Below are 12,954 nucleotides of genomic sequence, written 5' to 3' on the forward strand. Positions count from 1 at the left end.
CCACCACCCACAGCACATCTACTACAGGAGCGCGGCTGAGATACATGGGATGAGACGTACATATACACCACCCACAGCACATCTACTACAGGAGCGCGACTGAGATACACAGGATCAGACGTACATATCAACCGCCCCCAAGTATCTACTACAGGAGCGCGGCTGAGATACACGGGATCAGACGTACATATCCACCACCCACAGCACATCTACTACAGGAGCGCGGCTGAGACACACGGGCTCAGACTTACATATACACCACCCACAGCACATCTACTACAGAAGCGCGACTGAGATACACAGGATCAGACGTACATATCAACCGCCCCCAATTATCTACTACAGGAGCGCGGCTGAGATACACGGGATCAGACGTACATATCCACCACCCACAGCACTTCTACTACAGGCGCACGGCTGAGACACACGGGCTCAGACTTACATATACACCACCCACAGCACATCTACTACAGAAGCGCGGCTGAGATACACGGGCTCAGACTTACATATTAACCGCCCCCAAGCATCTACTACAGGAGCGCGGCTGAGATACACGGGCTCAGACTTACATATTAACCGCCCCCAAGCATCTACTACAGGAGCGCGGCTGAGATACACGGGCTCAGACTTACATATTAACCGCCCCCAAGCATCTACTACAGGAGCGCGGCTGAGATACACAGGCTTAGACTTACATATCCATTGCCCCCGAGCATCTACTACAGGAGCACGGCTGAGGAACAAACTATATAGTTGGTGGAGGAAGGTTAAACTGGATGGACCTACGTCTTTTTTCAACCCATGTACATATGTAATAAATAGGACGGAAAAAAAAGATTTAAAAAAACCCTAAAAACAAAAAAAGGGGGGAAAAAAACCGCACCGGAAGTCATGAAGCGCAAAACTGACTGGAATATCGCAGCTCTCGTCGCTCTGACTGAAAAAAAACGGCATGAGGCGACCACGTCTGTTGTAGCCATGACGACCGTGGAGCATGCTGTGGGCGGGACTGAGGCTGTAGCAACGTCTTCCTATTGGCTACAGCGTGACCAATTAGCAGGCGTGTATCATCGTCAGCTGTGCGCTTTCTAATTGGCTCTTGGTTTGTTGTTCTTTTTTTTTTTTTTCTAACCGGAAGTTTTGGATTTGTAAAGCTCCGCCCCTTGCCGGAAGCATGTGTTCCCGGAAGTTCCGGCGTCGTGAAGGAAAGGGGGGGATAAACAGGAATGGCGGAGGCAGCTGCGGCGGCGCCTGTTCCTCTCACATCAGCCGCAGCAGCAGGGAAGAGCTCGCTGCCCGCGTTCCCGGACAATCCCCCCGTGGGTGGCTGGACACGACAGGTGACTTGCAGGTCAGTGACTCTGGGGCAGGGCAAAGATGGCTGCTCAGTGGTGGGGAGAAGGAGGTTATGTGAGGACACCTCTGTGGGGAGGTCTGTGCCTATATAAAGGGGGGCACATAGCAGGGGAATTTGGGGGAAGGGTCTGGTTTAGGGTCAACTTTGGGGATTTGGGGGGGGGGGGGATATGTATATTTTATAGGGGCAAATTAATGTCTATGGAAATAGATTAGGTTTAAGGCTTTGAATTTTTTTTTTTTTTTGGAGGGGGAGAGGGGGGGTAAATTTAGGATTACTGGCAGTATTAATGTCATAATGGTAAATGTCGTCTAATCTGGCATCTGATAATTTGGTAATGGAGGAGGGGGGGAGGTAAATAGGATTACTAGCAGTATTAATACCATAATAGTAAACTTCCTCTAATCTGGTGAAATGTGGATGGGGGGGGGAGGATTTGGGATTACTGGCAGTAATGCTCCTATCATAGTAACTGTCCTCCTAATCTGGTATCTGATAATTTGGTAATAATGGGGGAGGTAAATAGGATTACTAGCAGTATTAATACCATAATAGTAAACTTCCTCTAATCTGGTAAAATGTGGATGGGGGGGGGGGGGAGGATTTGGGATTACTGGCAGTAATGCTCCTATCATAGTAACTGTCCTCCTAATCTGGTATCTGATAATTTGGTAATAATGGGGGAGGTAAATAGGATTACTAGCAGTATTAATACCATAATAGTAAACTTCCTCTAATCTGGTAAAATGGAGGAGGGGGGGAGGATTTAGGATTACTGGCAGTAATGCTCCTATCATAGTAACTTTCCTCTAATCTGGTATAATGGGGAGGGGGTGGTAAATTTTAGGATTACTGCCAGTAATACCATAATTGTAAATGTCATCTAATCTGGTAATAATGGTGAGGTAAATTTAGGATTACTAGCAGTATAAATGTCATAATGGTAAACTACCTCTAATCTGGTAAAATGGGGAGGGGGGGGATGATTTAGGATTACTGGCAGTAATGCTCCTATGATAGTAACTTTTCCTCTAATCTGGCATCTGATCTGGTATAATGGGGAGGGGGTAGTAAATTTAGGATTACTGGCAGTAATAATACCAACATTTTTAGCTAATCAGGTAATAATGGGGAGGGGGGGGGATACATTTAGTATTACTAGCAGTAATAATGCCATAATGGGAAACGTCGTCTAATCTGGCATCTGGTAATAATGGGAGGGGGTACATTTTTTTAGGATCACTAGCAGTATTAATACCATAATGGTAAACTTTCTCTAATCTGGTAAAATGGTGAGGGGGCCCCCCCCTCCCTCACCATTTTACCAGATTAGAGGAAGTTTATGGTGGTGGTTAATTTAGGATTATTAGCATTAATGCTCCTATAATCCTGAATTTCCTCTAATCTGGCATCTAATAATCTGATATAAGCTATATTACTGTAATGAATTCTGTCTAATCTAGCATTTTAAAATCCCTGTAAAATAAAAAAAAAAAAAATCAGGGGGGTGAGTGATTAATGTAGAAGTGTCGTTTGGATGAAATTTTGGAAAGTATTGTAGATTTGCTCTGGATTATGAGATTAGCAATAGTTTATAATCCAAATGTAATGTGATGAGGGCTGTTTTCTGGGATTTTTTTTTTTCGGGAGCACTGTTCCTTTTTAAGAAGCGTTTGACTCATTGTTTCTGTTTATACTTGAGTATCTATGATGGAAATGGTGTAGTTTTTCACATAACGGGCCCACGAGAAACATGTGGCTCCCAACCACAGATTGGGAATCCCTGCATTATGCTGTCAGCCGAGACAACCGATAGTGGCAGGTTTTGCCGCCAATAGCCTAATATGTATGGGAGTAACAGTCTGGGTTTATTCTGAGTCTCTAAAGTTGAAATGTATTGTTTAACCCCATTATAAGCTGTCCATACACTGGTTAAAAGGTGTTGCGATTTTGCAGATTTGGTCGCTATCTGTCCTTACATTATGTATCGGGATCTGAAAGCCTCCTGAGTGTAGGTGTTGGGTGGGGTGGAAGAGATGACGTGTTGTGGTGGATTTACCCTATACAGGGGTTTTCCCATGTAAAAACTTGTATTCACAGGGGGATCTCTGGGGAGACAACCTCTTGGTCGTCCGATCACTAGGAGAGGAGTCTCGGGCGCTCCTTTACCATTCAGTAGTGCAGCACTTAGGAATGGGGGGCCTCAAAAGTCCAGTCCTAATGATCGAGGGGTTCCTGTGGATAGTTGATATATTTAACTATCCGCATAGCTATGCATAATTTTTGGTGAGGTCAGAAGAGATGTCAACCGTGTATGACCAGCTTTAATTCCTCTGTTAATAAGTCGGCTATCTTTTTTTTAGTTTTCTAACCTACCCCTGAAAAATGAGAGCAGCGTCGTAATCTGTGTCTGACAATACTGCTCCTAGAATATACAGGGATTTTGGATAATACAGATCATAACAGTGCTGGACTAAGGGTACCGTCTCCCTAAACGACGTACCAGCGATTCCGACCACGATATGACCTGGTCAGGATCGCTGGTGCGTCGCTACGTGGTCGCTGGTGAGCTGTCAATCAGGCAGATCTCACCAGTGACCAGCCCACAGCGACTCGTGGAAACGATGCTGCGCTTGGTAACCAAGGTAAATATCAGGTAACTAAGCAAAATGCTTTGCTTGGTTACCAGCGCACACTGCTTAGTGCTGGCTCCCTGCACTCGTAGCCAGGGTACACATCGAGTTACTAAGTAAAGCGCTTCGCTTAGTTACCCGATGTGTACTCTGGCTACGTGTGCAGGGAGCCAGCACTGGCAGCCTGAGAGCGGCGTGCGCTAGTAACCAAGGTAAATATCGGGTAACCAAGCAAAGCGTTTTGCTTAGTTACCCGATGTGTACCTTGGTTACCAGTGTCCGCAGCTTCCAGACTACGGCTCCCTGCACATTCAGATCGTTGCTCTCTCGCTGTCAAACACAGCGATGTTTGCTTCACAGCGGGAGAGCAACGGGCAAAAAAATGAACCAGCACTGTGTAACGATCAGCGATTTCACAGCAGGGGCCAGGTCGCTGCTCAGTGTCACACACAGCGAGATCGCTGATGAAGTCACTGGTACGTCACAAAACCTGTGACTCAACAGCGATCTCACTATGTGAGAAATACCCCTAAATCTGTTAGAAAGTAGTCATCTTCTAAATTAAATCCCATCTGCCCACCTGTCCAAATTGCACAGATCCTATTGCATGTTGCCGTATTACGGAGGTTTTCTTGAATCTGCGGGAGGGCTATCGCTATTCATGGCCACCTGAATGTAGTTGATATGGATTTGCAATTAAGCCACGTGCCTACATTGAATATTTGGTGAGGGGTTTGTGGGTTGTTTTTGTGTTTTGTTTTTTTTTTTTACATCAGTATTTGTTAGCTAAAACCAGGAGTGGGAAAGTATAATAGACACACGGGCACCACTTCTGCTTTATTTACCCACTCCTGGTTTGGCTTAGCAATCTGGAAAAACCCGTCATCAAATACTCAATGTGTGCACGTGGTTTTAGCGTTCATATTAAAGTCCCCTTTGAGTATTTAGGATCAAGTGACCAACAAGGCGGCTTGTCATGGGGGAACAGTAGAAGGTAAACTTTACACCTATATCTTTAAAAGGTGCTTTTTGGGATTGCAATAGTGATTGCTTATTTTAAGGATATCAGATCATTGGTTGTCATGCTTGTAAAATCCTGTCGATTAGCTGTTTTAAAGGGAAACTATCAGGTGAGTTTGTAATATAATACGGTTATCTTTAAAGAGGGCTTAAGGAGACCTTTCAAAATGTGTAAGGGTACCTTCACACTTAGCGATGCAGCAGCGATCCGACCAGCGATCTGACCTGGTCAGGATCGCTGCTGCATCGCTACATGGTCGCTGGTGAGCTGTCACAGGCAGATCTCACCAGCGACCAGTGAACAGCCCCCAGCCAGCAGCGACGTGCAAGCGACGCTGCGCTTGCACGGAGCCGCCGTCTGGAAGCTGCGGAGACTGGTAACTAAGGTAAACATCGGGTATGGTTACCCGATGTTTACATTAGTTACCAGCGCACACCGCTTAGCTGTGTGTGCAGAGAGCAGGGAGCAGCGCACACTGAGCGCTGGCTCCTTGCTCTCCTAGCTGCTGTACACATCGGGTTAATTAACCCGATGTGTAATGCAGCTACATGTGCAGGGAGCCACGCACACTGCTTAGCGCTGGATCCTTGCTCTCCTAGCTGCTGTACACATCGGGTTAATTAACCCGATGTGTACAGCAGCTACATATGCAGAGAGCCGGAGCCGGCAGCACAGGCAGCGTGAGAGCTGCGGAGGCTGGTAACTAAGGTAAATATCTGGTAACCACCTTGGTTACCCGATGTTTATCTTGGTTACAAGCTTACCTCAGCTGTCAGACGCCGGTCCTGCTCCCTGCTCGCTTCATTTGTCGCTCTCTCGCTGTCACACACAGCGATCTGTGTGTCACAGTGGGAGAGCGGCTTTGAAGAAAACGAACCAGGGCTGTGTGTAACGAGCAGCGATCTCGCAGCAGGGGCCAGATCGCTGCTCAGTGTCACACACAGCGAGATCGCTAATGAGGTCACTGCTGCGTCACAAAAAGCGTGACTCAGCAGCGATCTCGCTGTGTGTGAAGCACCCCTAAGTTTTATTGCTCTATCTTATCCTGTTATCTTGTTGTAAGCTAAGGGTACTGTCACACTTTAGCGACGCTCCAGCGATCTGACCTGGTCAGGATCGCTGGAGCGACGTTACATGGTCGCTGGTGAGCTGTCAAACAGGCAGATCTCACCAGCAACTAGTGACCAGCCCTCAGCCAGCAGCTACGGGTGGAAGCGATGCTGCGCTTGGTAACTAAGGTAAATATCGGGTAACCAAGGGCTTGGTTACCCGATATTTACATTGGTTACCAGCGCACACCGCTTAGCGCTGGCTCCCTGCACTCCTAGCTAGAGTACACATCGGGTTAATAAGCAAACCGCTTTGCTTATTTACCCGATGTGTACTCCGGCTACTTGAGCAGGGAGCCGGCACTTACAGCGTGAGAGTGGCGGACACTAGTAACCAAGGTAAATATCGGGTAACCAAGCAAAGGGCTTCGCTTGGTTACCCGATATTTACCTTGGTTACAGCTTACCGCAGGCTGCCAGACGCTGGCTCTCTGCACATTCAGATCGTTGCTCTCTCGCTGTCAATCACAGCGATGTGTGCTTCACAACCAGCACTGTGTAACGATCAGCGATTTCCCATCAGGGGCCAGATCACTGCTCAGTGTCACAAAAACCATGACTCAGCAGCGATCTCACTATGTGAGAAGTACCCCTAAGTAGTGTTTAGTGTGATGGTAACTAGTCAAGTGTATGAAAATACAATACAAACTGCATACTCACTGCTCCCACTTCTCAGTGCTGGTATAAAGTCCCCGTCACACACGACGAGATCGCTAACTAGATCGTTGCTGAGTCACAGTTTCTGTGACGCAGCAACAATCTCGTTGTGTGACACCTACCAGCGATCAGGCCCCTGCTGTGAGATCGCTAGTCGTTGCCGAATGGTCCGGACCATTTTCTTCAAAGGTGATTTCCTGCTGGGCAGGACGCATCGCTGTGATTGACACCTACCAACGACCTTTTTAAACGGTCCCAACGCCCACCGAGATCGTTATACAGGTCGCTGATCGTTACTGCGTCGTTGGTAAGGTCTGACTGTGTGACATCTCACCAGCGAGCCTTATCAGGTGGGATTGTGTGTGTGTGTGTGTGTGTGTGTGTGTCTGCCGTGATGGCAAATGTGAACTGAACTTAAAATGCTGTCCCCACCCATACTCTCTCCCGCCTCTCGGCAGTGATGGAATATGTAATTTGTATTTACATACACTTGAGTAGCACATAAGACACTGAATTCTAGGAGCTTGCAGCAGGATAACAGTATTAGGCTAGGTTCGCACGCTGCGTTTTTGTGCGTTTTTGGCCGCTAAAAACACATAAAGCATGCGTTTTTGGCTGCGTTTTGCTGCGTTTTTGATCTCTGCGTTTTTCAAATGCATTGCATGGGCGAAAAACGCAGGAAAGAACTGACATGTCCATTTTTTTTCTTTTTTTTTTTTTAACTCAAAAACGCAGGTAAAAAAAACAGGTGTGCAGACAGCAAAAATGAAAACTCATAGACTTTGCTGGGGAAGCAAAGTCCTGCAGTTTTGAGGCCAAAAACGCACTGTGCGCACATAGCCTTAGTTAGAACAATAAAAGTTACTGATCTTGAAAGGTCTCCTTAAGCCCTATGTAAAGATTACATCGGACAAGGAGACTGCCACCGAAAAGGGACAGTCGGGCCCCAAACGCTCCACGCTACGGGGACCCAACTACACTGAGGGTGCCAGGGACAGAGCAACCGAGTCATCAACTGGCACTGGAAATACAGGGACCTGAACCAGCCGTCGAAGGGTGAAGAATGAGTAGAGACTGTTAACTTTAATTAGTTTTGTAGTACAAAATCACCTGACAATTCCCTTTAAATTGGCTGCGTTGTTCGCTGTAAAGACTGAAGGTGCTGCAGCACTCACATCAGCATGGTTGCTCCTTCCGTAGTAGCATTCAGGGGCGCTGATATCATATTGATTATTAATCCGAAAAGTATTGTGATCCCAGAAGACCCCTTTTAAATGGGTAGTCCAGTACTGCATCGGGAAGTGAGGGCTCCTATAAAGTCATGTCTGAGTGATGAGCGAGCACTATTAAGCTTGGGTGTCGTAATGATTAGTTGGATGGGCGCGATTCAAGGACCGGAGTATAATGGAATTGTGAGGATTATGCTGAGATATATATTATAACAGTCAGTCAGCTGGCACTGTGTATATATACCCTGCAGCATTGATTCCCCTCAGATCTACTCAGCATCTGGGAAGGTGTCAAATCCCAATTACATTGCCAAGCCAGTGGAAGACCCCTTGTGGGGAGATGGCCATTCAGTAAGAAAGTGGGCGGGAAACTGCAGATTCTTGACAAACATCAAAAGGGGTCCAGGAAACTGCCTAGGCAGGAGGTCATATTCCTGACTCCGTAACATCATACGCAGTTATGATATTACTGTGTGCCTGAGCCACATACGCACCATATCGTTAGAATCGGGATCTCAAGCCACATCTATGCATACCCTATGGTTCGCTGTAGCACCCTGTTGTAGGGAGATACCGAGGAATACAAGCAGGAGTCAGGTAGAGAAGTCGTGCTTGGACTCAAACTAAGAGGGGGCTTGGGCAGATCCGATGACACCAGACCCATCCCGATCGGACCTCCCAGTCCGAAGTTGCGGATCATTTTCACTTTGGGATATTATTTTAGACTCAGGACAGGGCGGAGAAGTACGGCCCTGCCAGGTCATTAGGTGAGAGGGGGCAGGGAGTTTGTGTGGATTGATAACCTCAATTCGGCTATTTTACTTGGGGGTCATGCGTACTACACACATGTGAGGAAGTCCATGAAACCCTGGTACAACACCACCCCCACTGTGGCCAAATACATAAGGTAACTGATCGGTCTGTCTGTTACCACGTCTTACCTGTAAATGTACTCTGACGTTATTCTGTAAATTCCATTGTGTATATATTGTAGTATCTAGTGCGCCCTTAAGGCGATTAAATATATAATTTAATCTTGAGCTATTTCTTTTATCTCGATTCCCAAATCCTATGTGTGAGCTAGGCTTAAGCCTACTTTACACCTTACAATTAAGCATACTATATCGTATGCGATGTGACATGCCTCCATCGTATGTGCGACATGTTCAATTTGTTGACCGTGTCGCACAAACTATTATTTGCAGTCACACGTACTTGCCCTTCCATATGACCTCGATGTGGGTGGCGAACATCCACTCCCTGGAGTGGGAGGGACGTTCGGCGTCACAGGACGTCACACGGCAGCCGGCCAATAGAAGCGGAGGGGCGGAGATGAGCGGGAAGTAAACATCCCGCCCACCTCCTTCCTGCCTTCCTTCCGCATTGCAGCCAGGAGCCGCGGCACGCAGGTAAGATCTGTTCATCGTTCCCGGGGTGTCACACACTGTGATGTGTGCTACCTCGGGAACATTGAACAACCCGACGTGCAATTTTTAGCAAATGAACGACGTGTATGCGATGAATGGTTTTTCGTTCAATCGCACGTAGCTGTCACACGCTACAACACCACTAACTATGCCGGATGTGCGTCACTTAAGACGTGACCCCGCCGACACACCGTTAGATATGTTGTAGCGTGTAAAGCCCGCTTTAAGTGTACACGCTACCTGGGGTTGGTTTCTGGCCCGATAAAGTCCTGCTAACAGACCAGGCCTATATCTAACGAGGCACTGATGGCAGTCTGCTGCACTGTACCAGATGGGCAAATTTCTGTTCCACTGATGCTAGTGGAAAGTTCCTGTTGGGGTTGTGGGAAAGCTGGGTGCCGCGCCGGAGGTTGCGCGGCTGACTGGTCCACTCCCTGTGCCTGCGGGGACAGGAGGTGTTAGTGCTGCATTGTGCCAAGCGGACCTTACGTACCCCTTGGGGGCACAGAACGTCACCTGTTGGCGGAAGTGACTAGGTCCTCTCACGTGGCCCTGACTTATTAGAAACATCAGGGTGGAGCTGCAAGGTGCGGTTTTGTCACAGATTGACAGGGTCGCGACCCGAGCGGGGTAGTCTGAGTAAAAGCCCCCTCCCCAACCCCCCCCCCCCCCTCTTGGGTTTGTGACAGGAATGCACTGGGGAGCTCTAGCATTTTTTTTTTCTGGGAAATCTTCCCGAAAAATGCTTGAATTCCCCATTCACTTTCTTTATACTCGGGTTGCGCCCATCTGAGCATCCAACAACTCGTTACGAGTGCTGTGCTCCCGAGCCTGGCGGGGCTCGCTCGTCGCTCCCGAGCCTGGCGGGGCTCGCTCGTCGCTCCCGAGCCTGGCGGGGCTCGCTCGGCGCTCTTTCTGGTGCATTAGAAATCAAGGCATTTGTGGACATGACATTATTGGTACCTTTCGATGTGGAATGAAGCTGCGCCGAAGTACCCCTTTACATTCTGTAGCCGCCCGAGAGTAAGGTATTGGGTCCTCCTTGATAATTCTCAATTTAACAATTGGAAAGAGGACATGTCTTTCAAGAAACATGTAAAATGAATAAATCTTGATATTTTTTTATTTTTTTTTTTTTGTCCGTTCGGAATCTGGCCCCCTTCTTCCCTGTATATAAATCTAGTCTCGTTAGCGAAGTGGGTGTAGTCCTCAAAAAGAAGCCTCTAGAGAAGAGCTGAGGACCAAACGGGGAATAGGGGGTTTGTAGTTCAGGGAGGGCAAGGATCTTCGTCGGATTCAGAAGAACAGCGGCATTTGTTCCCGGTAAAAGACATTTATGGCAAGTGACCGGTCCTCTGTGAAGGCATAAGTGATAACTTTGGTATCTTACTGTCTGTTATTGGACTTGTCGTTGCAGATATTTCATACACGGAGTCTGCAAAGAAGGAAACAACTGCCGCTATTCCCACGATCTGTCCATCAGCCACTCAGCTATGATCTGCAGGTACTATCAACGCGGGTGCTGCGCTTTCGGAGACCACTGCAGGTGGGGGACATTGCTGACAGTGCGATTGTCCTCGACAGCAATAAAAAAAGCTAGCTCGAGTGAGATTACATCTTTCTCATGCCTGTCCTGTATTTTCTCCTCCTTTTTTAGATTTGAACACACAAAACCACTAAAGGAAGAAATAATCGGTGACACCTCTGGGGCGAAGAGCAGTCCGCCCGAGTCCCTTCCGGAAACCAGCAGCAACATTAACAGTAAGAAGGCAGCTAGCGAGGTGGCAGCTGGGGTCTCACAAGCCGAAGACTGGGTCAATGCCGTGGAGTTTGTGCCGGGGCAACTCTACTGCGGACGGGGTAATTGCTGGGGTGGGAACTCTTTATTTAAAGCGGTTTGTTTGTTTGTTTTTTTTACTTTGTTATTGGGATAGAAAGGGCACATCTTCTTGTGATTAACCTGTCCATGTGCTTGCGATGACCTGTAATATATATCACCTGGGCCCTTCACAGTATTATGGATCCGGATAAGAGGAGAAAGCGGGTGGAGGGGACCTTAAGAATCGTCACTTGTTGAATACAGTAATAGATCTGTCCTTGAATTTGCAGCAAATAAATTTTACCTTAAATATCAGCTTATAAAGTGATGGCGTGTCGCTAGGGTTTGCCATAGAGGGGTTTTACTCTTTAACAAAGGTCTTGGCTGTACTTCGCTGCTGCAGAGTTGATGACACGGCTATAGCAGACATCACCGTGGTCTGTAGCCATGTGCGCTTTACGTCAATGAAGGCCAGTGATGAAGGCCACATTTGTTAAAGAAGAAAATCTCTAACTTTATACATTGGTGGGGTTTTCTCTGGAGCTAGCGTCAATCCTGAAAATAAGAGGGCGGCAATACTGCATCACCTTCAGTGTTCAATACACAACCGACTGATTTCACCCCCACCCCACCCCTGTCTCCTCCTGGTCCTCCCCACCATGAAGTGAAGAGTGGGCACTACCGTGCTCAGATACTCTTGATTAGTGATGAGCGTGCACTGCCATGCTCAGGTGCTCAGTACTCGTAACTAGTGATGAGCGGGCACTACCATGCTCAGGTGCTCAGTACTCGTAACTAGTGATGAGCGGGCACTGCCATGCTCAGGTGCTCTGTACTCGTAACTAGTGATGAGCGGGCACTACCATGCTCAGGTGCTCAGTACTCGTACCTAGTGATGAGCGGGCACTACCATGCTCAGGTGCTCAGTACTCGTAACTAGTGATGAGCGGGCACTACCATGCTTAGGTGCTCAGTACTCGTAACTAGTGATGAGCGGGCACTACCATGCTCAGGTGCTCAGTACTCGTAACTAGTGATGAGCGAGCACTGCCATGCTCAGGTACTCAGTACTCGTAACTAGTGATGAGCGGGCACTACCATGCTCTGTACTCAAATGAGCATTTTGATACTCGGACTGGCGCGACTCTAACAGAGTGCTTGTGTTCCCCATAGACTTCCATTACACTAGGTTAACGAGTCGAGCCCGTCTGAGTGTCAAAATGCTCATTGTGTACTGGGCACTTGAACATGGTAGATTTAGGACTGAATGAAAGCTAACGAGAGAGGTGAAGTCAACCGTACTCATCCAAAGTATTTACTTGTAGTCTTAGGGAGTCCTCTTGGGATCAGTGAGGAGGTGGGCCGATGTGTATTGCTGTGTATGTGAAGCCCCCGGGGAGTAGACCTTGGGCTCGTATTCCTTTCCCTGGTGTCTCGGTGCCATAGTTATTACGATTCCCCCTCCCCATCATTGCAGAGAGGAATAAACAGGTGAAGGTTTTATCTTGGGGTCTCCTAAAGGCACCGCACACTCATAAGGAGGATATAAGACACTCTGATGTCCTACTGCTTTCATACAATTTTAGTATTTCCTCCTCCCTAGTTTCTTACTTTGTGTCCTCAATCTTTTTTAGAATTAGAGTAGGGTGGGCTGAAATAGAAAAAGAAATAAAAAATGTTAGGTATATACAGATTAGTCGTC

General features: G+C 47.6%; 1 protein-coding gene across 5 annotated transcripts in view; it reads left to right on the plus strand.

Annotated features, from left to right (window-relative positions):
• The first annotated feature begins 1,172 nt into the window (after positions 1-1,172).
• Positions 1,173-12,954, plus strand: part of MKRN1 (makorin ring finger protein 1) — a 52,640-nt gene continuing 40,858 nt past the window's right edge. For 3 of the 5 annotated variants that reach the window (XM_075344161.1, XM_075344162.1, XM_075344163.1), the window contains exons 1-3: positions 1,173-1,351; positions 10,851-10,979; positions 11,091-11,293. In XM_075344161.1, coding sequence (XP_075200276.1) covers positions 1,227-1,351; positions 10,851-10,979; positions 11,091-11,293 — 457 coding nt within the window. In that variant the 5' untranslated portion in view covers positions 1,173-1,226. The remainder of the gene's footprint in view (positions 1,352-10,850; positions 10,980-11,090; positions 11,294-12,954) is intronic. The other 2 variants (XM_075344164.1, XM_075344165.1) reach the window with 2 other exon arrangements.

This window comes from Anomaloglossus baeobatrachus, chromosome 4, assembly GCF_048569485.1.
Source record: "Anomaloglossus baeobatrachus isolate aAnoBae1 chromosome 4, aAnoBae1.hap1, whole genome shotgun sequence".
NCBI lineage: Eukaryota > Metazoa > Chordata > Amphibia > Anura > Aromobatidae > Anomaloglossus > Anomaloglossus baeobatrachus.